This window comes from Anser brachyrhynchus, assembly GCF_964034855.1.
Source record: "Anser brachyrhynchus genome assembly, chromosome: 4".
In the NCBI taxonomy this organism is placed as follows: Eukaryota; Metazoa; Chordata; class Aves; order Anseriformes; family Anatidae; genus Anser; species Anser brachyrhynchus.
Window position 1 is genome coordinate 47,279,540 of NC_137698.1, and position 23,994 is coordinate 47,303,533.

At 40.5% G+C, this 23,994-nt stretch overlaps 1 protein-coding gene across 7 annotated transcripts in view; it reads left to right on the forward strand.

Moving 5' to 3' along the window:
- Positions 1–23,994, forward strand: part of PTPN13 (protein tyrosine phosphatase non-receptor type 13) — a 114,634-nt gene that overhangs the window by 29,511 nt on the left and 61,129 nt on the right. For 6 of the 7 annotated variants that reach the window (XM_080591676.1, XM_080591678.1, XM_080591675.1 and 3 more), the window contains 5 exons: positions 2,323–2,492; positions 7,021–7,086; positions 9,490–9,675; positions 12,413–12,506; positions 23,290–23,853. In XM_080591676.1, coding sequence (XP_080447802.1) covers positions 2,323–2,492; positions 7,021–7,086; positions 9,490–9,675; positions 12,413–12,506; positions 23,290–23,853 — 1,080 coding nt within the window. The remainder of the gene's footprint in view (positions 1–2,322; positions 2,493–7,020; positions 7,087–9,489; positions 9,676–12,412; positions 12,507–23,289; positions 23,854–23,994) is intronic. The other variant, XM_080591679.1, reaches the window with a different exon arrangement.

Below are 23,994 nucleotides of genomic sequence, written 5' to 3' on the forward strand. Positions count from 1 at the left end.
TGATTTGGTTGTGCGTTTTTTTTTTTCTTTTCACAGCTTGATGAATTCAGTATTTGGAAAAATAGTGACACTGGACAAGCTCTGGAAACAGAAATAAACTTGTACAACACTTGTTAGTTCACCCATGTGTTTTATTTACTTTGTCTTATACTGATGTTGGTAGGTTCAAGTACCATACATTGCTTTGTCTCTTGAGTTTTTTATTTTAATATGATAGGAAAACCCTCTTGCTCCTGTGTATCCTCTCTGAATAAGAAGAGAAAGATCATCATGCAGGGTTTTATATTTGTATTTTGTATATTTTTTAGGGTAGGTTTTTTTTTGTTGTTGTTGCTTGCAGTGAAGTGTGCTGGTTTCCGTGGGCAGCTCAGCAGTTCTGTACAAGAGCTGAATTGATTTAGCCTACGTGATCAGAGCTGCCTTCTGCAGCAATTACTTGCTTTGGATCCAGAAGATGAAGGCAGAGCAACAAAGTATGTCCCCTTGAGGCAGGAAGACTGAGAGCTTCTCTTCTATGTCATAAAAAGTGAGGAGAAACCATTTCTGCAAGGTGAATTCTAAGCTTTTCATACGAGCTTTTAGCATAACACACTGATGAATTAGAAAAAGTGTAACAAACTTTATGTAACCAAATTGCTATAAAGAAAAAAAACATGAGTCACAGGGTAACAAAACAGCATATATCCTATGCTTTTTTTGGCTTGGGTTTATAAATACAGTATTTTCAAGTTACTATTGAGTGGGGACTTCTCTGTTCACATGGAAGCTCTAAAAACTTTCAGAAAAAGTCTGTTTAAGTACAAACATTTTGAAGTGAAAAGCACAAGTTTTTACAGGTCCACTTACTAATCGCTCTCAGGTGTTTAAACTTGAAATAATTAATTCAAGTAGAGTATGCAGAATCTTCTAGAATGTTTGTTGCCCTCAGTGGTTCCTTTTCCTTTGTAAGGGAAAATTCTGTTTAGGGTTTTAAAGAGTGTTTGTAACACTGAGTGTGCTAGTCTTAGGTTGAAAAAAGTATTAGTGGCTTCTCTATTAAATTATTTTTTCTGCATGCACTGGTGTAGGAGGGGAAGCTTTGAGCTGCAGGAATTCAAAATTGGACATTTTTCTGGATAATTGTGCTAGCCAATTAATAATACAGTTCTGCTTCCCACGTCAGAGAATATGGGACGCCTAGAAGCAATTCCTTGGCTCTTTTTGGAGGAAGGGGAATAGAAGGAATGGAAGGATGTTTGCTAGATCCTTTAACATCTGATACCTGCATGCAGTAATTTAAAACGTTTCCTAGGAGATTAGAAATATTCTAGATTACAAGATAGTTGAACAGCCTGGGCACCAGCACTGTAGGAGCATCCTGAGCTGATAGGAGAGTGGAAAATGTTGTTAGTGGTGGTGCTGAAGTAGGAAACAATTGTTCTGCTGTTGTTGCTTGTTATGTAGAGGAGGAGGACCGACCTGTCCATCAAATGTGGGTTTCCTCAACTCTTTGAAACAGAGTTAATTTTTATTTTTACAGCGTTAAAAGCTTGTGCCTCCTTCAGTGAAAGTGAGCTATATTACTGTTAGAAACGTAGAAAAAATCTTTTAACTCCAGAAAATGGAAAAGGAAAGTGTTCTTTGCTCTAATTTCAGTTTGTTCTGCTGTTCTAAACTAAGATTTGAAAGGAGGATCTTACAAAGGGATTGTGTTTATTCTTTGCCCGCTTCCGCTGCTGTCTCAATTTTTTTTTTCTTATTTTTCAGTTCTGAAAATACTTTTTTCTTTGGGCTGGATCCAACTGTAATGTCCCAAGACTTCTCTGCTTGTCCCAGTCCTATCAGCTAGTCTTAATATGGAGTATTCCTTTTCTCTGCTAACCTTGTCTTCCCTCTTCAGATCATTGCTGCTACAACAGTGCTATTAAGATAGCAGTTAACTCTGTTCTTAATGCAGGATCTCACCTTAATGACATGCATCCTATAGCATTTCATAGAATCAGAATTATAGAATTTGATCATTTTAGTTGTCAGCTGTGTTTCAGACATGAAATAACCTGAGCACAGGAGATCCGTGACATTTTAGCGAGCTCCTCATGACCTTGGTGATATGAATAATGGCACAGAACTAAAGAAAAAAAAAGAAAAAAAAAGAAAAAAAGAGATATTACTCTTTAGTGTGATGAAAATTGGGGTTACTATTGTGGTTATGAACCGTCACAGGTGGAAAAGGAAGCATTTTGATATTCAATTTGTCTTTGAGCTAATAAAATTACATCAAGGAATGCCACAGAACAATTTTATGTTAATTTGGGGCTTTTTCTTTTCTTCTTTCAAATACAGCTGATCCTACTGCTCTGGGATTCATCATTTCTCCATGGTCTCTCCTGTTGCTTCCATCTGGCAGCGTATCGTTTACTGACGACAATGTGTCCCAACAAGATCTGCGAGCATTCACGGCTCCAGAGGTTCTGCAGAACCAGTCTCTGTCATCTCTCTCAGACGTGGAAAAGGTACGATACCTCTCCCATGGCAGAGAGCAGCTGCCTTTTCCTGTTGATGAGTTCACAAAATGGCTTTAAGCTGACCTTTTTGTCTCTGCAGTATTCTTGATTTCTTTGCTTGATTGTTGATTTATTTTGTGAATGCAAGAATCAGATTCAGCAAAGCAGGATACAACTGCCAAGCTCTGCAGTCATAGTATTGGAATTGTTTATCTTGTTTCAGGAGAGACAACATTGTTGAAGATAGTAATGTTGTCTCTAATGTAATCTCTGAAGTTAACATGCAATACAGGCCTTGAAAAACATCAGAAAAAAACATTCTGAATGGCACATTTGTGACATTCTTCAGAATTGATTGTGTTCTTTGTTCCATGCCGGGATTCATTCAGTATGGTACTTTTTTCTATTTGAAAAAAATAGAGAGCAGTTAATATTTAAAGCCACATTGTGATGTTTCTTTATCTTCAGGAAAGAGATCATCAGAAGGACCTCTGGCTTGTAAACTTGAGCAGGCAGCATATCAATAAACAATGACCAAATACTGGCATTCAGCACATACACACTTCTGATTAATCCTCTCTGATTACAGATGTGCAAATTTATTTCATGATAGCAATATAACTGCTTGCTGCAGGGTGATGACAAAATCAAGCCTCTCCACTGCAGCAGTTGTGTTGCTTTTTGTATTGGGAAACAATTGTGTGTGGAAATGTACAAGCTTTGGCTTTACATAAGCAAATTCTTCACACAGTCACCTATAAACTAAATAAAACCCTTTAGCTTGCGGTGTTCCGTCTTGGCATTAGGTTGAAGCTTCAAGCTTTGGGCTTAGGATAAATTAACCTGGTTTGTGAATTAACTCTGCTTAATTTCTGCAAGTGTATTGTCCACACTGGCAGGTGAAAAAGGAACTGTTGCAATACCCTGAGATGGTAAAAACACTTGAAAAAAATGAGCTGCTCCCATTCTTGTTCCCAGTTTAAAGCCTGGCAGATAAATCACAGAGCTGTGCCCCCAGTGTGGTATTCATGTCTGGGTGCTTCCAAGATATCGATCCTGTAGGGCTATTTGCTTGCTTGTATGGCAGGGAAAAACTACCTAGAACAAGGAAAGGAGGTTAATCTTCACTGTAGAGACACTGGTGAAGCACTCCAATAATGGTAAAACAATATCAAACATCTCACTTGGGGAATAACCTAGCAAAACTAACAAATTTTACTCCTGGCATAAAATTGCAACTCTAAATAGCAATCTCTTTTCATTTCTTCCCATTTTATTGTATAAACACTTGAGTCTTATCATGGCTTTATTATTTGGAGATATTAGAGCTGATAAATAACTGGTCTGTGCATCCTTTTTTCTGCTCGTTTCCCTTCACATTAGCAACATACTGTGCGTTGGAGTGTACGCTGTTTATTTGTTGTGACTTCATGTTTCTTAGGTCTTGTTTTGCACATGCTGACTTAATTTGAAACCCATTTAAACCTCTTTTTTGTTGTTCTGTTGCATCTCAGCATAGTTTGCTAGACTCATCTCATGGAAATCTTTGGTGTTTTCCTCTTTTGGTTCTTGTTCTGAAATCAGGCCCTGTCTGCAAGTTGGGCTTTCTTGTTGCCTTGTTTCTTCTGGCCTCTGATCAGCCAACAACAGAGTCGCATTCAGCTCTTCAGCTATGACTTCACTTGCTAGCCGAATGGAACAGTGTATTCAGTGATAACTGTTGGACAAAATGATAGTCACTCAGTGAATACCCTTTTGGTTCTTTCAAGACACTCGGTCAAATTGAATACAAACCAAGCCTGATATAATTGCAAGCCAATTGGAAATGCAGTTAGCAAACCATTTGAAGTTATAATAAGAGACGAATCTGGGAATTGAATTTGGCATTGATTTATATATTGTGGAAATTATTACAAGTATTGTAAAAAGAAGATGAACTCAATTTTTTTGAGTAAATGCTTTAATTTTTAAGGGTGCATGTGACGTTCTTCAGTCAAAGATTGCTTCTTCTGGAGAGACAGATGAGTGTTTTCCATTAGTACTGCACAGAACCACCTATTATTTATGGATCGTTTGAAATTACCAAATTCCTGTTTTGTTTTTTTTTTTTTACAATACAGTTTTTCAGGAGATCATCTTTGCCTAGTTTGTCATGCATGCATTGTCTCGGGTAAGGAACTTGATGTAATGCTGCACAAATGTCAGTTAGCCATAATCTTGTAAACAGGCTGGTGTAGGATTTCATGTCCCCCACACCCTGACTTTCTGTCCCGAGCTAAGGCTGTCAGACCATAATAAGCAGTTAGAAATTTGTTAGGGGAAATGCCAAACGCCAGTCGAGCAGCAATATTGTTATTGATCTGGTTCTGAAGAGAAACTGTATGAAATAGGAGGGAGTTACAGGATATAATGCATGCAGGTATTACTTGACAATCCAAAAGGGTATGTAGGTATGTAGCAGATAGATTTTTGTCTTATGTGTAGTAGTGGCTTGCAAGCAACTACACAATGCTGTACTTACGAAGCCTCCAAGTTCACTTAAAACTTGAAATACGATGGAGTACCACATCATAGACTATTAAACTTATTTTTTTTTGTGAAAGCTGGTTTCGGATAGGCTAGTAGGGTAGCATCTTTTGTAGTAGTGACAGTCTTTGTTTTGAGGTCTTATAGGTTGTGCTATAGTGTTTTTGCTGAGGATGCTGCTGAGGATGACATGCTTCTCAGTTTTAGAACAGAATAAAGCCACGGTGACATTCTCCCTTCTGAGCAAGAAGTTCTCTGTGGTTCTGCTCCGGCTTCCTCACAAAAATGCCATGTCTCTGTTTTCCTCTACCTGCGTAACCTTCTTGCACGCTTATCTGAATGCATGAACTGGTCCCGTTCCCATCCTCAGTGTTTGTTCGCCAGCTGGACTGAAGCGTGCCAGTGAGGAATCTGCGAATCGCTGCTGCGTGCTGGTGGAGGCCGTTCTGTCCTGCTGTGACTCTCAGGCCGTGCTATAAAGGCCGGCCAAGTGATCTGAATGGCAGAAGCTTAAGGTTGGAGTGCTTCTCGGAGTGTGTTCATTTCCAGTGTTGTCTGAATAAAGCCCATTGAATTTAAGAGAGCAATTTTTAATAATAGGTTACTTCTACGTGTATTTAGTAATTACTTCCTTACCCTGTCCCAAAGCAGTGTATTGCTTTTCTGAATACATAAAACAGAAAACGTTTCCTTATTACATGAGAAATGTAAACATACATTATACTTGTGTTCTTGGCTAAAAGTCTGCACAGCGCAGTAATGTTAGTTAGGCCATTATCATGTAGTAGTTATGAAAGACATTATAATGTCTTTCAAGCGGTCTGATCTAAACAGGAAGACATTTTGGCATCACCCTCTGAGTCTTTGTGAACACATTTTGTACGTTAAGAGACTTCTCAGTGCAGAGATAAATTCTCATGTACAACCTTAAGCTAGTACTAGACACATAATTTCTAACAATTCTACATACTGAGTTTGGGAAGAAGAAAATGAGCATCACACTGGTTCTGTTCACTCCACTACCTTTGTCCAGTCGATTTACTTGGAACTTTTTAAAACCTGTATATGAAGTTCCAGAGCCTGAACAGATCTTGTCAATATACCTAGGACTTAAGTAAGATGTTTTGCTTTTAGTTGGCAAGGAGGTTGCCTTAAATGAATCATCCCTAACTTATCACTGTCCCTGTAACTGTTGTTCATGGTCTGCACAATAATTTAATCAGCTGCTTGCTTGAAGTTACACATATATTACTAATAACCTGGTAGAGAGTCATCACTAGTGTATGCTACTTGCATAGTCCAGAAAAACCATTTTTTGTTTTTATTTTTTTTACTGCTGTTCCTTAGCTGTATTGTTATTTTCACAGTGACCTGTTTGGATTGTGTGTATTTGTAGTCTGAAATCTGCAATATTTGAAGATTGTGTTCCATGTCCTGAAGGATTTAATATGTTCAAGATGTATATTAATATCATTGCTGTTGATATTAACTGTTAATTATGAATGTAACGATTAATGCCTTTGTGCCTTAAAATACAAATGATAGATTAAGGTGACTGCTTTATGCATTAATGCTTTTGTGTTCATTACATTTTTTCCTTTGATCCCAGTCCTAGTAATTTCTTGACAGTAGTAGCCAGCTGATGGAGTCCTGCTAAAGCCTGCCTTGCCTTCAGACTAAAGGTTTCAGGAGCTTTAGATACCACCATGCAGTCTGTTCCCCTGCGCCGCTGCTGACACAGATACGTGTGATTCTGCCTTCCTTAGGAGATGAACATGTGAAGCTAAACAGCGAGGCCAGAGGCACTGATTAGATACAGTACCTTTTGTTGCAGTAGGATTTACTTCTCTAGCTCTCAGGCAAAAGAAAATAAAATATCTGAAATACAGATGAGCTTAACTGCCAAGAAAGTATATAGGCAAAGTGACACTAGGTTAGTTGCTCTGCTTTGAAGGTGCTTTGCATTTCCTGTGCTGTTCTGAGTTGATAAATGTCTTGTGTTTTATTATAGGTGCATATTTATTCTCTTGGTATGACACTCTTCTGGGGAGCTGACCATGAAGTACCTCAAAGCCAAGTAAGTTTGAATTTGGTTTTGTTTAATATCACGGTCTCAGACTTGGTAGTGTGACCACTTCAACATGTGAATTAACATGACACGATGTCCTCGTGGGACGCAGAAGAGTGTGGCTTCCTTGCTCTACTTGGAGCTTTTCCCCGTGGTGTGTAAGACTATTGTTGTTAGCTTGCAGAAAGAAGGTGCTGATAGAACGTCTGTCAGTTTCCATGTAGGTATATCTGGGCTAGTCTATCCTGTAGTGTCACAGGCGGAAAAACAGCAGTTAATGCTGCTGAAAAATACTTGTTTTGTTTTAGGCTTATGTATAAAAATAAACATTTAAGTAACATTGTTGATTTACTCATAATAAAGCAGCTTGTGATCTCTGCTGCTGTAATTTCAGTGAGTCTGGAATTGTCACGTGCCAATACTTGCCTTGCACAATGGCCAAGAAAAAGGGTATGAATTGCTTGGAAGAGGGAGTAGACTTGCTACTGACTTGTCAGCCACTGCAGACACAGTCGCAGACTGCTTAGAGCTGAATGTTATTGCTCAAGAGGTTATCTCCCACACCCAGCAGAACGCCTTCACTTAGTTGTGGAAAGAGTCTGGAATGCCTAATTCGTCATCTGGCTGGGTGCTCCCACCTGCTCCCAGCTCAACTGCTTGAAGGCACTATCTAAAAGGGTGAAAAGTAGGTGAAATGCACAGAGAGAGCATTTAATGAGAGACTTGGTGTTGAGGGATTTGACAGAGCATTGTGCAGCTCAGGGAGCTGAGCTATTTCTGTTTCGTGTTTTGGTTCAGTCCTATTTATTGGCGTTATGTTTAAGGGTAAGGAAGGAAATTTTGAAAGGCTTTGGGAGCTGAAGTGCTCGGTTTCTAAAATTTTCTGTACCAGAGTAGTAGTTGGGTTCTAAGTCCTCCTGCTTTGGAAATAGCTTCCTGAATGCAGAAGTCACAAAATTTGATGCTGACAGTTATAGGGATACTTCTTGGTAGTCTACCATGTCTGTCCCCCAAACTCCACTGTTTTCTTGGACAGTTATCCCCCTTCTTTGCTCACCTGCCTTGTAAGGGATGAAGGGAGCAGTAGCAGGAGAACGGCTTGAGATAGGTGTTCAGCAGAAGGTAGGTAGGAATGAATTTTCTTCCATGTTTTTGTTCCTTCCTTTAGTATTAGATTGTAGCAACAGTTTTATAGTAATGCAGCAAGAAGAAGTGCTTTCTCAATGCTTTCTCTCGCTCAGTGTTTTTCCAAAGTATGGTGTGGTGTGGTATGTCTGGAAAGAAAGGGGGAGCAGAAGTACAGAATTTTCCACCAAATGTTCTGGTGCTCTGACCTGTGGAGGTAGTAGAGGCAAAAGGACAGGCTGTGTATGGCATAACTTTTAAGTGTTAGTTTGTATGTGTGGAATTTCACTGTATTTTATTTGTCTGCATTTGTTGGTTGATGGGCTGCTTCTCTGCTGGGAATTTGGTTGAACTGCAAGAATGATTTGTATGATTTGGGAGAAGAAGTGCTGGAAAAATAGGTGGGAAAAGCCTATGTTGGTTATACCAGGGTGATCCAAAAGAGTTATTTATGGCACCATTTAAAAAATAAATCAGGAGCACTAACACAGGAAAGGTGGGAAGATTGTCTTAAAATGCTCTATGTCAAAAAGCACACGACAGAGCTTGTGCTTTGTAGATAACCCCCTGCGATGGGACAGTTGCACAGGGGGAAGCTGAGTCCTCAAGTACTGGTGGCTCCTGAGAACAGGTGTTATCTCTGACCATTGCGCACCCTGTGGAGTTGTATTCCACTGGCAGTGTGCTGGATTAACTGGTTGGGGAGAGGACAATCAAACCTAGATTGTTCTCCACCATATGTTTGTTTTTTTGACCAGTGGCTTTGCTGCTTGAGACCTTACTTCTTTATTGATAATGTTTGGTGGTGGCACTGGACTTTGGAAATGCCGACCCAGCTGGAGTGAAAAAATATCCAAGTGTGGAATTAGAGAAAAGTAGTGTGGCAGACAGAGTCTTACAGAATGATTGTAATGAGGACTGAATTTTATGACATCGTGACTGGCAGAGTGTTTAAAAACAGCAAAGACCTTTAAGCAAAACCCTTTCACTGGTAATTAAGCCCTTGAGAAAGGAAAGTGGCAGTGTCCTGATGGTACAGATCAGGCAGCTTGTAGGGACCATACTGTTGTAGGAGCCAAATCTAGATCCTGGCTGATTGTCCAATGACTGTAACTGCAACTTCTTACCACCTAGATGGTGACTTCCACATTGGCACTCATTTGATGTAGGCAATAAGCCTCATGAATAGTCATTTTATTACGTTGAATGTCTTTTGTTTGTATGTGTGTGCTGCAGGTGACAATTAAAATTGATTCTCACCTCCCTCCCATTTTTGTTTGTCATTAGCCTATCAAACTTGGAGAGCATCTCAACAGCATACTCCTCGGCATGTGTGAAGATGTCATTTATGCCCGTGTATCTGTACGGACCGTTCTGGATGCCTGCAGTGCCCACATACGGAACAGCAACTGTGCCCCTTCTTTTTCATACGTGAAACAGTTAGTCAGACTGGTTCTGGGAAGCCTGTCTGGGGTAAGTCTTCGTACGCATCTGAGGGTTAAGGGAGATCAGCAGGAAGAGAGCTAAGTTGCTAAATCAGAGTCATTGTGCAGTCATTCTTCCTCTTGTTTGACCATGTTGCAGTTGTGATAAGGGGGATTGTTGAAAGGGAAAAACTCTGAAATTGTAGGAAGAGAGTTGTTCTCCTCTTGGTAACAGTTTGTGCACTCGACAATTCTTCCTGGAATAAAGATTTAAGCTGCTGTTGCTGAGGAAGATAGTTTTCTGAAATGGTTATCCTCTTTGGAGGAGAAGTAGGAAAAAACATAAGCTCTGGGGGCAAACATTAGACCTATTCCTACTTGAAATGCTGCAAAAATGGTGGCTGTGGTGTTTCTGTTTTATAAGTGTTCTTGACTTTGGGACAGTCAATGATTATCTGGAAGAAGGACTTCTTAGTCAGTGTGCCAGTTCTCTTGCACTTCTCCTCAGCTCCTGGATAGATAGGATTTTGTGGAGGACTTTATTGTCTAATGATGAGAAATGCCTTGAACTCTTGTAAGAAGTGAAGCATGCTACATGAAATCATCCTGCAGAGTTACTATTCCTGACAGGCGTCCTCTGCCTTCACCTAAACCATCACAACGTAGCCACAGATTAGTCAAATGACTTCAGGCTCTGAATTCCAAGGAAGGCCATAAATTGTCAATATTGTTAAGATTGTTCTTTTGTCAGTGCTTCCTTTTCCTTGTGTTCTGTTCATAATTCTAACAAATGCCAAGGAGTATGTTTTTGCTAGAGTGATATGCAGTGGTGATCTTGAGTTTTATCCTGTTCTATACTGTTGAAACTCTATCTCGTAGAGGTTACACAAATGTAAAAAACTGGTGTCTAGAGACGTAGCACTGTAATTACAAGAAAAGTATTTGAGTTGATAGTACTGTCATTTAACAATTTGTTTTATTATTTAATAGTTACTTAGGCTCTTTATAAATCTGGTTTGGAAGTTCTTGCATGATGTTACAGGTCCCTGTGTTTGTCCAATGTTCAGCAGAAGCTGTCTGTGACAGGGCTCTAGAAGCAGCACTGAGTCGGAGTTACAGATTTGTCTCATGTGTGAGGTTATGTCTGTCAATCCGGTTTGCTCCTCGCTGTTAAGTCTGTCAGTCCAGTGCTCCTCCCTGCAATGTCCAAACTCTTGTGCAGCTGCCAAATGGATCTGGCTTGTGATTCAGTGAAATGAAAGCCTTCAAGGCCTTAATCACTGAAGCTACTAAAGTGAAGATCTAAATCTTAAATCAGGCCATGAGCTATAGAAACAGCCAGTGTGGAGAATTGAGTCATTCATTTTCAGATTCTTAATGGCCCTTTTTGCTTAGCAAATTTTCTGCTTTTCTGCTCATCTTGTCTTTGTCACCAGGCTTGCAAAGGGTCTCCACAGTTTGTGTGACAAACTGACTGGCCTGGCCAGCCAAGGACAGCAGTGGTGGTCCTAAATGCACGTGCTGAATCTAGCTGCTGGGTTCCCGTACTGTGCCAAGTACGGAAGGCAAGGACCAAGGAGCAGGACTGCTAGACGTTATCCAGCGTTGAAGCTTTGCTAATATTCTAATTTTCCTCTGGCAGAAGTATGTCTTAATCTAAGTCGAGGCTTTACAGTTGAGTAGAGCCATGTGTTGACAGAACAACAGCAACATAGCTCTGCTTCTGGGTTTTTCTGCGCCTTAGTTAGCCCTCCATGCTGGTTTTAACATTTTAACTCTGTATGTGTCCTTGAATTTCAGTTTAATAAGAAACGCACGTAAAGCTGTTTTTTCAGAACCAGAGTAAACTTTAGTGTGCCTCTGATCCTGCCTGGGCTTTTCAAAGGTTGGAGGAGCCTGAGCTCTGCAATAGGTCCTTGGGTGATATGTGAAGCACAGTGAGAGATCCTCTTGCATCTTTTCATTTGATGTTAATATCCTTTGTAAGGGGCAATACAGCATAGGACTGATTGAACCTGTTTCATGTTGAGTTGCACAGTAACTGTGATGGATAAAGCTCTTTGATGTCTCCATCCCACCTCCCAGCTAAGCCACTGTCTAGGTTGGCTGATTGCCACCATATCAAAACACCTCAATGAGAAGTCTTTGTTACAGGAAATAAGCTTTTTTTTTTTTTTTAATGAATGATTGATTGTGTATGTAAAAATCACTTCTTTGGAGAAGTGGTGTTTAAAAAAAAAAAGCTAAAAATTAGTAATAAGAACAGTGAATTTTGGAATACAAAAAGAACGTGCCTGTGGGGATAAATGTAACTTCTCACAAGTGCATAAGGTATTACATACAAAATAAGTTGCTTGAGTTATCAACCAAAACCTCTCAGGTACGAGACAGTTCTCTCGATCCTGTAGAGGACACATCGGGCTAATCACAAGTTCCAGTCATGTTGCAACGATGGAACGCATAAGGTTTTCAAGTGGTGCTGTCTCTGGAGTTTGCAGGGATGGATGTATTTAAGTTTCACAGTTGTGAACTTAATTCATACTTACTAGAAAAAAGTCAACCAGTTGTGTGCTAAAAATCCTGCCCTGAGTATTCAGATGTCAGTACTACAGGGGATGGTCTCGCTGGTGAAACCATTTTTTCTTTTGAAACATTTGAGCCTGTACTCCGAACTTGAACTTTAATGTTCAATGCTACCTTGTGTTGTGCGTTATTTAATGGGCGCTAGTTTAATGTTACTATGAGTTCTTTCAGTACGTAACTAGGCGTCATTGCCTGTTTTGCAGATGGATCAACTTGCTTGCAATGGAGATAAAAAATTGCAGCCAGACAGGAGCCAGGCTATTCGGGAGAGGCTGAGGGGGAAAGGACTTCCCACAGGTAAGTGCTTCCTTGCAGGGAGGGTCATGGCAATAACAGCCCTGTGGGAGACCACATTTGCGGGGTAGATTTTGCAGCCAAAGAAGCTGAGTATTGGAGCCCTTGCTCACGGTAACAGAGCCCTGTTGGTAGTTCCATGTCTAACAAAGCACAGACAATGTCAACAAGAGAAAAATTGTTTCTAGAAAATACACGTCTTTTTCTGGTTCTGTTCCTGATGCTAGGAACAAGGTGGCCAGAAGTTTTATTTCAGGGGAGGAGAAGTTTCAGGCAACTGGAGGAAAAGGAAGCGGCTTCTCTTAGTTCCTTCATTTCTGTGGGCCCTGCTTTACCTCACTGTAACGCTCCTTGCATACAGCCGCTTGCTTGCCTTCTCAGGCAGCTCAGGGCTCTTCTCCCTGCACACAAAGCTTCTTGGTACCCCCTCTTTTTCCCTTAGCAGAGGTGGTGTGTGTTTGTCACAGTTCTGCTGTGCTTTGGCAGTGTGAGGTGGACGTGGAAACAAGGTAAGGTTGTAAAGCTGCATTAGGGAGGTTAGGAAAGAGGAAAAGGGGGAGGGAGGGAAACGGCCCTTTTTGGGGACACACTGCCATTGTTGCCAGCGTGAAGTAAAAGGGATTAAGTGATGTGGGACAACAGCCAATTGCTGGCCAAGACTTTATTAGATGTTTCTGTTCAAGGTCTGTGGCAGCATGAGCTCTGTGCTAGGCTTTTCAGACAAGAGTAGGTGTTCTTCCAAATGACCAATCTCATCTTTTTTTCTGGAAGAGTTGTGGAGTGTTTTGTGATGTTCTAGTTGGGCCAGTCAATGTCATTGTGAGGCAGGCAGTGCGATGCGATAATTATCCGAGACCTTTACTGCTTTAAAATGCTCATCAGTAAATGGAGTACCTTGGTTAGCAGTATGTGATATCTTCCACAGATACTCAGCTTTGTAAATGCTAGCAGCACAGACTTTTCAGCTACCTTATATTAGCTCTCTGCCTAGTTACCACTGGTAAACATGGAATGAAAGCGTGTTGCTGATGTGCTTGAGCTGCTCCCTCTGTCTTTTAGTTTGGTGTCCTCCAAAAACAGTAACAGTTCTCATCTCCTCCAGAGTCTTTCTGCAGCAATAGGAAGACCTCTAGGAATTCAGGGTTTGGGACTGGATCAATCCAGCTGACTGGATTTGTAAACAGTAGCATGCCTTCCTTCTTAAGCTCTTGTCTTAAAAATAATTCTTTCCCTGGCTCCCATCAGTTCTGCAAAGGTTGTGCCAGAACCTTATTGTTTTGATTTGTTAAATTGTTAGTTTCTTCTTGAACCCTCTTCTTTCCCAATTTCTAGTTTCGTCATATTCATGGTTTCTTTACACACCTTTGTTCTTCTGCAAGTACATACCATATTCCTCACCGGGCACTTTTCTTTTGCTTTTCAAGTGGATTCACATCATCTTCAGTTTAATTAATAATTTGCTATGTAGCACAGCAGAACTTGATTTGAGCACATTAGCATTTGGCTACTACCTCAAGCTTGGTCATTTCCATACTCTCATTTCCATCATCTATTCTGCTTTTGATCCCATGATTATCATAAATTGCCTGTTTTGAGAATGGTCAGAATGAATATTTGTTTCGTTTTGGAGGCATAGCAAGGTTGTTTTTAAACTCTGTTCTCACTGTACTAGCAACCCTAATTTTTTCTTTACTTTGTTCTCTTGCTAATACAGCTGAACAGTCTTTTGCTCTTCTGCTTTTATTTTTCTTAGAAAATGCTCTTGTTGAAGTCTGTGTGTGCTTTGAGGTTTTTTACTTTTCTGTTTATTTTTCTTACAGCTTTCTGGTTAAGCTGTTTAGCAGATGATTTTTTCTTAATCTCCAGAAGTCATGTTTGTTCCCAAAGTCTTAACTGTATCTTAACAACAAAGTTGTTTTTTTTTTAGGTTTTACTAAATTTTGTAGATTGGTGCAATAGCTCCAGCCAGTATCTCCATGGCTTTTTGGCTCAGTATCCAGTCAAATAACCTCTCTTTAATGCCTGAAACGTTTTATGAGGACTGTGTCTTTTGCTTACAGAGTATAGACTAGATGATCTAATTGGTGTTTTCCTACTGTATCCTCTGACTTCATAAAATGTCATGGCCAGAATACTCTTTCCTCTTATCCTTGCTTTCTTTGAATCACTTAGTATGTATGACGGTGCTTCTGAGATGTTTGAGAGGCATTGCTTTTTATTTTAATTAATGCAACATTCAGTTAGTATGCAGCGTCTGGGTCACTGAAGGGCTGTGGAGCTGGAAGTCTGGCTGCTGGGTGCTCACTTGCCTTCTGGCTCTGCCTGAGATTGCCACAGTGCCAGGCAGAACAGGTTCCCTGCAGTGTGTGAGCTTGTGAAATTACCAGCTCGGAGAGGACTGCCTGAACAAATGGTTTTCTCAGACTGAGGTGTCCAGATGAGTCAGCTGCTACAGACCAGGACATTGTGGGTTGTTTTTTTTTTTGTTGTTTTGTTTTGTTTTAGGTTCTGCCTATTCTGATTCCATTCCAACTTGTTTCAGTTTCCCTATATCACATTAATTACCTGTGGAACTCTGTTTACTTATATCTTTTTCCCTAAAGGGCTTAAAACCATCTTAGTCGCCCCCACAGACATTTCCATTTCAACGTCTGACTTCAGTCCCATTCCCTGGTCCTTTTTTTTTTTTTTTACTAGCATCATCTTAATTCTGTATGTTTCCATCTTCAATATATGCCTTCATCTCACTTTGCCGAGCCCTCAGGGAATATAGACCATCAGAAACATACAGAACAAGACATCCTCATAACCAAATGAGCTCTAGCTATTTTCAGTTCCACGTGGCATACTTATTGAATCATATATTTGAAAGTTAGGGTGATCCCAGTGAAAAGGGTGTCTGATATTAATGAGTGATAGCTCTCATTTGATTCAGGGCTATCTAATTCTTTGTTCTATTTATTGATTTACAATGAATGCAGGAGTATCAAAATATTGCTGCGTCTAACTTCAGATTGATGATCAGTCATGCTGAGTTAATGAATATAGAGATGGTTCAGCTGAAGAGAGATGTGCTCCTAGTTTCAGTCTTTGAAAGACTTAAACATGAACTTTAAGATCAGTTTTGCAAATCTCGGTCATCCAAAATTACAGTTGCTGGGGCTTTTTATTGGCTTAGGATAAATGTTTTGAAATGTTTTTCTACTTCACGTGTTGAAATCAGGTATTTTGTTCTCCTGTATGCCAAGGTTGGATGTTTTCAGTTATTTATTTCTGTCTTTACATCTTAAGTACAATTATTAAATTATTAAATAGCTTCATGCTAATATTCTCCCCAATTAAATTTATTTTCTGTCTCTTTCATGACTCACTTTCTGTGGTTATTTTGGTGAATGAGCTTTATGTCGGGGCAGACTGCAGAAGTAATTCATTCTAAATTAATATTACAGAATGTTTGCTTTTAGTCAAGTCATACTCAGAGCACAATATTTAGGAACTGACTTAGCCAGCAGAAATAGAAACAGTAAAACCTGGTGTGAGTCATCTGAACATATGAGTTATTAAGGTTTCCTGTTCAAAACACTGTCAACCTTAAGAGTTTTCAAGAATTATTTGTGGAAGTTGTTTGATAAGATTCTTTTGGGGTGACAAAACAGCAAATAATTTTCAAACTCTTCCGAACATAAAGCAAGAATTAATTCACCCCACTACTGTTTTTGCTAAAAACTATAGCGTTCATCCCTCAAAAAAATGTAGCCTATTTAAAACTTGGTTGAAATCTCCGTAACTTAACCAGGCCTGGGAGTCTGCTTCCCAGCTCTCAAATAAATGAAATCTTGCACCAGAGAAGTATTGCTGTGTCTCCTTGTGTGTTTACTTATTAAGTTCCACCTTGTGATCAGGATCTGTCTGCACCAAGAGCAGACCTTTGAAAACATACTTGTCTTTTCAAGAAATTTAGCTACCATGTTCCTTGGCTTTGCTTTCCTATCAGAATGCTCTTCAGTGTGACCTTGACTCCTACATCGTGGAGTCTGTCCCAAATGAACCTTGTGTGTTTTAGTGCTGCAGTTTGAGCCATCAAATTTCCAACCTTCATCTCTGTCAAAAGCATGTATGCCACCTTATTCTGCTTGTGATGACTTTAAAGTATCATCCACGTTCACTTTGTCTCTGCGTAATAGGAAAGTGGAAAGAGGGAAAAAAATTCTAAGTGTTGATGAAGTGCCTGTTTAATTAGACTATACACTCTGTTAAGTGCAGCAAAAATGGTAGGTTTTGTAAACCAAATAAAAGATCCTCAGGCTCCACGAAATCCTTTTAATTTTAACAGGAATACTAATGTTCAGTTAGCTCTCTCCAGAATATTTATTGCTTATATGGCTGCCCAGCAAAAACTCACAGGAAAGAGAAAATAAGCCATTTTGATTTCGATCCAGGGAAATTAATTGCGGATTATGTTTTAGTACCTAATCTTGATGAAAATGTAGCTTTTAGTCTATAAAGAAAGAGTTTATAGTGATCACCTACACATGTGAACTGAAACAGATTTCATTTTCTTGCTAAATCCAAGCACAAAGCTTTCACTTACCAAAAAAAAAAAAAAACACCAAAAAAACACAGAACTTTATTCCATTGATTTGAGAATCTCTTATCTGGCAATCTTCACACACACACACCCTGCCCATCTTCCTGCTATTAGAAAAACAGAACTGAGTAGGTGGGAGAAAAATTTCAAGAGTTGAACAAAACAAAATAGAAGCCAGATGAAGATTTTTATTTTTTTTAGTCGTTGTTTTGCACTCTAGAAATGGTGTCTGTTTTCTTCCAATACATTCGTGCATCCTGCAGTTCTGGTGGTCGGTGGTGGTAGAGATCTTGTGATCTTCGGTATAATTGCTGCTGCTTTACTGAGCTTCCAGCCTGGCAGTGCTGCTGGTGGTGCTGAGGGCAAACTCGGAACTCTGGGACAAAATGAGAGGGAACGCAAAGACCCAGGAGTAAAGCAAACAGGAAATGTAAAATGCTGTCTCTGTGCAGAAAACGAGCTGTATGCCTGAGTTTCTTCTGCGCTATGCCCAAATCTGGGAAGGGAAAAGCAGGGTGGACCTTTGCCTAATTGACTCAGAAATGTACTGAAAGGAAATCAAACCATAAGCCTTAGTAGAAAAAACTGCAACGTGCAGTTCTCTGTCCTGCAGAGATGCTGAGGAACAGGAGAGGTGAAATGCTGCACTTAGGAGGTGCAACTTGGCAAGTGTCTCTCTACCACTGTTCTGAACAAGACTGGAGTTTCTGGAGCTGTTTAGGTTGTTTGATAGAGGAGCCATGCCCGTCCAAAGCCGAGCACAAATTGTTCTAAAGGATTTACAGCTTTGCTGTTACGCACAGCACTTTGAACAGTCCTTCAGTCCAGCTCATTTCGTCCTTGACAAAGAACACATTATTTTAGGAGCGCTTCAATCTCAAACTTGGAATTTCTCAACAATTAAAAAAAAGTAAGAGAAAGGAGGAGGTGCTGTTTCTAGCAGGCAACCCACAGGCCACAGCTGGCTCTGTGGTCTTCTGTTTGGCTCACAGCCAGCCCCAAAGGGATTGCAAATCCAACTCCTCCATCAGCTTCCCACTCACATCTGAGAAAGAAACTGCATTGTCTCAGGATAAGGATTTTTCTCTTTAGCTTTTCTGCACACTGATTGTGTGGGAGATGTTTTTTTAAACTTAGGCATAATCAGTTCCTCTTTTCTGAGCTTCCTGTCTAGCAGTGATGGTCTGCTCTTTTCGACACGCGTGGGCGACCTCTCTTTCTCCCCCCAAGCCCAGCACATGTGCATGCACATATGGGCGTACCTGTAAGCGTTGCTGAAATGCAGCTGGAAAAGGTTTTCTGTTCTTTACAGACAAAAGAAAGGGGTGATCAGAAAGCATTTCAACAAAGTCGAACTGAGTTTATTCAGTATAAATAGACCCAGTCTGTGTTTGCATAATGCTTGATCAATTGCCTGTACGATGAAGGTGTTACACAAATAATTGCAGACAGACTGAATTTAGGGAGGACCAGATGACAGCTCTCTAGCTCAGATGAAAATGGACAAGATTACTGGCAGTGAGAAAGACAGATGGTTCGTAAATAACACTTGTCAAAAAGGGTGTAGTTGCATTCATAGCTGAAGACTCCAAAGGAAAAAGGAAGCAGGCCCATGGTCATGTAGTAAACGTAACTTCGGCCTTTTGTGCTCGTGTGGAAACGTAGATTTGGGTTTTAGCACCAGAAGGGATTCTTTTTTGTGAACTCTTGGTGATTAATTGCTATTTTCATGGTACGTATTCCTTCGCCATATATTATACTTTGGAATCATGCAATTACTATAATTGCATTTGAATTATTTACAGTAATTATGAATAATTGCACTAATGTAAAATCAAGTAGAAGATAAACACCCAGGGGCGAGATGTGAAATTGAGAGCCCAGATACTGTTCTGAGAGTTGGTTTCAGCAGAAAAGTTCTGGGGGAAGGGGAAAGTCTGCTCCTTGTCATTGCTCACATGCTGCGGTATCTTAACTGCTTGTGGCTTGTCCTGTCACCGTTACCAAGATGTGGGGAAGCGCTTCTCTGTCCTGTCACATTGCTGGGTAACTGAAGCGTAGAGTAGCTCTGTGTGGTGCCGGGTGAGGAGATAGTTTATGTCATTAGTGGAGCCAAGAAACTTTGGATAGGTCTCCAGAGTTTCCATTAGAAAGAGAAGCCATTTTCAAAAGGATGGCACGATTCATGTTATGACCTTCCATTATAATTTCAAGATGTAGAAGTTGAATTATGTAGCCAGGTTCTTTTTGATCCTTAGTTGGATCTTTATTCTTCATATTTCGCTGGCAGTCCTGTTCTTTTTGCCACATTTCATCATAAAAGCTGAAAAAATAAATGTGATGGGTACACTGCATGTTGGCTCAATGAGTTTGGACTTGTGTATGCCATTCATCTGAAAGTAAATGTTTGGGGGTGTCAGAAAAATTCTGCACAAGTGCTTTGAAGACTGTTGTATTAAGGATGCACAGATGATTCCAGGCTTCCCTGTGCCGGCAGTGTACCATTAGGGAATGGTCGGCCTTGTCCTGAAAGAGGTTTACTGCAGTCATTTAAGACCTCCTGATGTAAATAGTACTGAAGTAGCGTGTTGTGCAAGTCCAGGAAGAACAGACAGAATTCCTTAATGGTTGGTTTTGTGACTTTGGAATTCTATAACAGTGCTTACAGAATTGAGGGGGGTGGGGACAGAATTATTACAAAAGGAAGAGTTGGCCTGGAGTGATGGCTGGTTGGCCCAAGTAATGATGATCCAATTTGTTCGCTGCTTTCTGCAGCCAAGTTGCTTCCGTGCTGAGAAGTTTTGTACCTTGATCGTCGTGTGGACCTCTGCTCTCTGGTGCCAAGAGCAGCATGGGCGTATGGCTGGTGTGAAGTACGGATCTTGCACTGTCCAGCATTGCTGCTCTTTTCACTCTCCTTCTCCGCATGCCCAACTTCAGCAGGCTTTGCACTCCTGGTCTTCTCTTTGCCTCTCTCTGAGGATGATTCTTCAACGCCTCACGTTGACACTGTGATCCAGTTTGGGGAGAGCTTGTTGGAATTAGGTTGAGAGGGATTTTTGTCTTGCAGAGGTGTGAAGAAGCACCAAGACTGGTGAAAAGCAGAGGTGGGAATGGGGAAGGTAATGAAGGAAAGAAAAAGGGTGTCCAAGAGAATTTTAGAGTCTCAAGAGCAAACACGAAGGCCATGTGGGTCGCTGTGGAAATGAGCTACAGAAAGACCTGCGGGCACAGTCAGTCAGCAGTGGGGAAGCAGCGTGTCTCCTGCACTGCTTCCTGACGGGACAGCTCATCTCCTCGTTGTTACACAATTAGCTGAGTGAGAGGCCAAGCTGCAGCAATGAGTACTTTCCCGGTCACTGCTGATGAGACAGTGTTCCCGGCGTTCACTTTTCCTCATGAGGAAATGCCAGGTGGGTGGGTAACGTGGGGAACAGAAAGCACCTCTTGCATGCTGAGGCAAGGAGCCTTGCTGCCCAACAGCAGTTTATCAGCGGCAAACAGTGGATTCCTTTGTGTTTGTGGGTGCTCTGAAACAAGGTAATGCTTCTACACGCAGGGCAGTAAAGGACCTTCTGAGCCGGGGATGTTGTTCTGAGTTGTGACCAATAACGTACCAGGCAGTCCTGAATTTACAGCACTGGTAGTTTATTGGAGTGACAGCTGTCTCTCTTTTCCTGCTTTGCTTGCCATACTTTTTTCACTAAGGTCTTGTGTTTGCAAATACTTCTTGTATCGGAGTTGGTTTTTTTGTTTGTTTGTTTGTCTGTTTGTTTTTTTCCATTTAAAAAAAAAAGTGAAAAAATTTTATTAGGGAGATTGTCTTGTTTTTTATTTTTTTTTGCCCAAGTATACCTTGGAACTGTCATTATCGCAGAGGCTTCTTGGAGCTCCTTTTGATTTTCTGTTTTGGTAAGACTCTTAAATAATGAAGTGTTTTGCTTTTTATCCCTGTCTCTAATGCCTGAGTTACAATCCTGTTTAGGATGCCTGATCTTGATGTAGATGTGCGTGAATGTGAAGTATGTGTTTGCAGAAGGGCTGTCATCACACTGTGCTTGATAGACAGTAGGAACTTGACAGTGAAAAATTATTTTTCAAAAGGCTTTGCTGTGTCCTTGAATATTGTGTGTAATTCACTAGCCTTGTGAGGGACATGCAGTCTGAGAGAAGCATAAGAGAATGACATGACATGAGATTTACCTGACCACAAAGATAAATATTCTAAATCGAGTTTAGGGTTGAAGCCATATTTATAAAAATATGAAGTGATGTGTCCAATTGTTTCAGAAGAGAAATTTGTTCTCATTGCCAAACACTTTAGTTTTATTCTTTTGAATGTCTGGAACATGTGGGAACCTTGTAATGGAGACATGTTTGGGCAATCAGAATCCTAACATGTCACCATCAAATATTTGGGGGGAGGGGTAAGATGCCGGGGGGAGCATTCTGGTTTTGTTTGGCTTTTGTTTTGCTTTTTTTAAGCATCTGGTTTTAGCTTTATCACAGAAATAGAAACTGAAAAGAAATAGTCCCCCTTCAAGTAGAACGTCAGAGTACAAAGGTACAAAGCCACAAGCTTTTAAAGCATTTCTAAGTGCAAGTATCAGCAACCTTACGGCATTCTCTGAAATTTGATGCAAAAGAATAATAGAAGTTCAGCTGAATACCACTGAACAAGTGGCAATTGATCTCAGTTGATTTTCAAGGGAGGAGGGACCGCTAGCACTGGAACCATCTCATAGAACAGAAGATAGAGCACACGTATTTCCTCTGAGCCCACGGCTGTTTTCCTGTGTGAGGAGGGCTTCAAGACAGCTTCTTGGTCGAGGTTGTGTGTGGCAATATCACGTTAAGGAAGGGGCTCGCTCTAAGAAAGGCACATACATCACACTGTCACCAGCTGGGTGAGCAGGCATTGCTTAGACAGTCCCGCACAGAACACATTGCAGTCGGCTGTTCTCAGTGGTGGTACCAGGGTGAGGTTGAGATTGCCATATGAATGCAGTGTGTATGCTGCAGGTTGAAAAGATTGGACTTGATGATGATTTTTGTAATGTATTTGATCAGTTGTAGTTATGAGTAGACTTCTGTATGTGTGGTATCTAAAATAGACTTCGGATTTTTATCACTTCATTATTGCAGAAGTATTGAAAAGTTTTAGTGTTACCTAATAGGAAATAGCAGTTGGTCAGTCTTCAATACTGGTCGTTTTTCTGTGACTTTAATATTAAGATGCTTACTGTTTTATTCTGATCTCAGGAAGTCTTAAGAATACGAACAGTAAACTGGGGGTTCATCTGTGAATATTAAGAAGTTTCATTGTGCTTAGTAATGTTTGTAATTAGTTTTGTAAAACTGGGCAAGTACATTTAGAAAATCTTAGGCCTGAGACCAACATAAGCATCACAGCTTTTCCATGACCATTATACGGTATTCTTTTGAGAGTGTGTATTTCACCAAGAATATTACACCTCTGACAGTTTTTTTTTTATTGTGAAAGTTATTTCATGATAAGAGAGAGGGAGGAGAGGCAGCGTTCACCAATATTGACTGATCCATTTATTAACAAAACGTGAAGTGTACGGGCTTGTGCCATCACCTTGACCGCTTTATCAGTTTTTTGTTCTAGAATATTCTGCATCTTGAGAGACTCATCATCAAAAACAGTCATTACAGGAAGATCGAAGATTTTTTAAATTCCTATCTGCACAGTCATTCTTCCCTTGCTACCAATAGTACATTAAGGCATCTGTAAATGTGTGGAACAAACCTGGACTTGTTGAGAGGTGATGAGAAACTGCAGGTTGTGCCTTTGTGTGTGAGGGGTGAAATGAATTGCTGATATTGGGTTGATGGTTAAACAGTGCTTCTGGTGGTAGTCCAGACTAGGTTAAAAATACAGTGAGTGAGAAAACAAATTTGCACACGTACCTAGTAGTCATTTTTAATATTATTGTTTAATTATACTAGGCTATAGTTTTTCTTGAGCTCTTCAGAAATAGGACAAATATAATGTTTCTGAGCTATGAGGTAGTTGAAGTTTTGTCTTTGACTGAGGTAGCAGCTGCCTGAGTCTTTTGCATGACCAAATCGATGCCAAATGTGTGCTTGGTGTACACTCCCAAGTAAGTAACTTCTGTCGCATTCTTGTGTACTAAGTACAAATTACATGTATGAAATGTCTCCTTATTCCAGGAAAAACCTTGGTGGTTGATGCAGATGACGGACACAAGACTCATTTCTCTCAACAGACCATGCTTAACAAAGGGCTTAGCAAGTCTATGGGATTTCTGTCCATTAGAGGAACACAAGGCGAGGAAGAATTTTTCCAGGGCATTTCCTCAGATTACAACTCAGGACAGGAAGATGATTTCTGTCCTCACAGATGTAAAACCAATGAGTTTGAAAAAAAAGGTCACCTTCATACAGATGCCGCTCCCAGGTGGAAGGTATGGGCTTCCTCCACAGACTTGCTCTGCACAACTGACAAGGCTGCTGAGAGGGACCATGCTGGAGACCCTCACAGGCATGGTCATCAGTGCGAGACATTTACCGTGCGGACTTCTACCACCACCAGAAACAAGGAAGCAAGGTACTCTGATGGCAGCATAGCACTGGATGTCTTCGGACCTCAAAAACTGGACCAAACGCGCCATGTGCCAGAGACATCAACTTCCGCAGCGATATCGAGTGCCTTTGACAGGATAAGAGAGAGACAAAAGAAGTTGCAGCTCCTGCGGGAAGCCATGAATGTAGAAGGTTAGTGAAGCTTTTAGATATTCTGAATTATTCCAGTCATTAAACAGAGATTGTCTTTATGATAAATTTGAGTTCTCTAATAGCAACTCTAGAAACTGCTGAGCTCTTACTTTTGTCCTCTGTTTTTAGGTAAAATCAAAG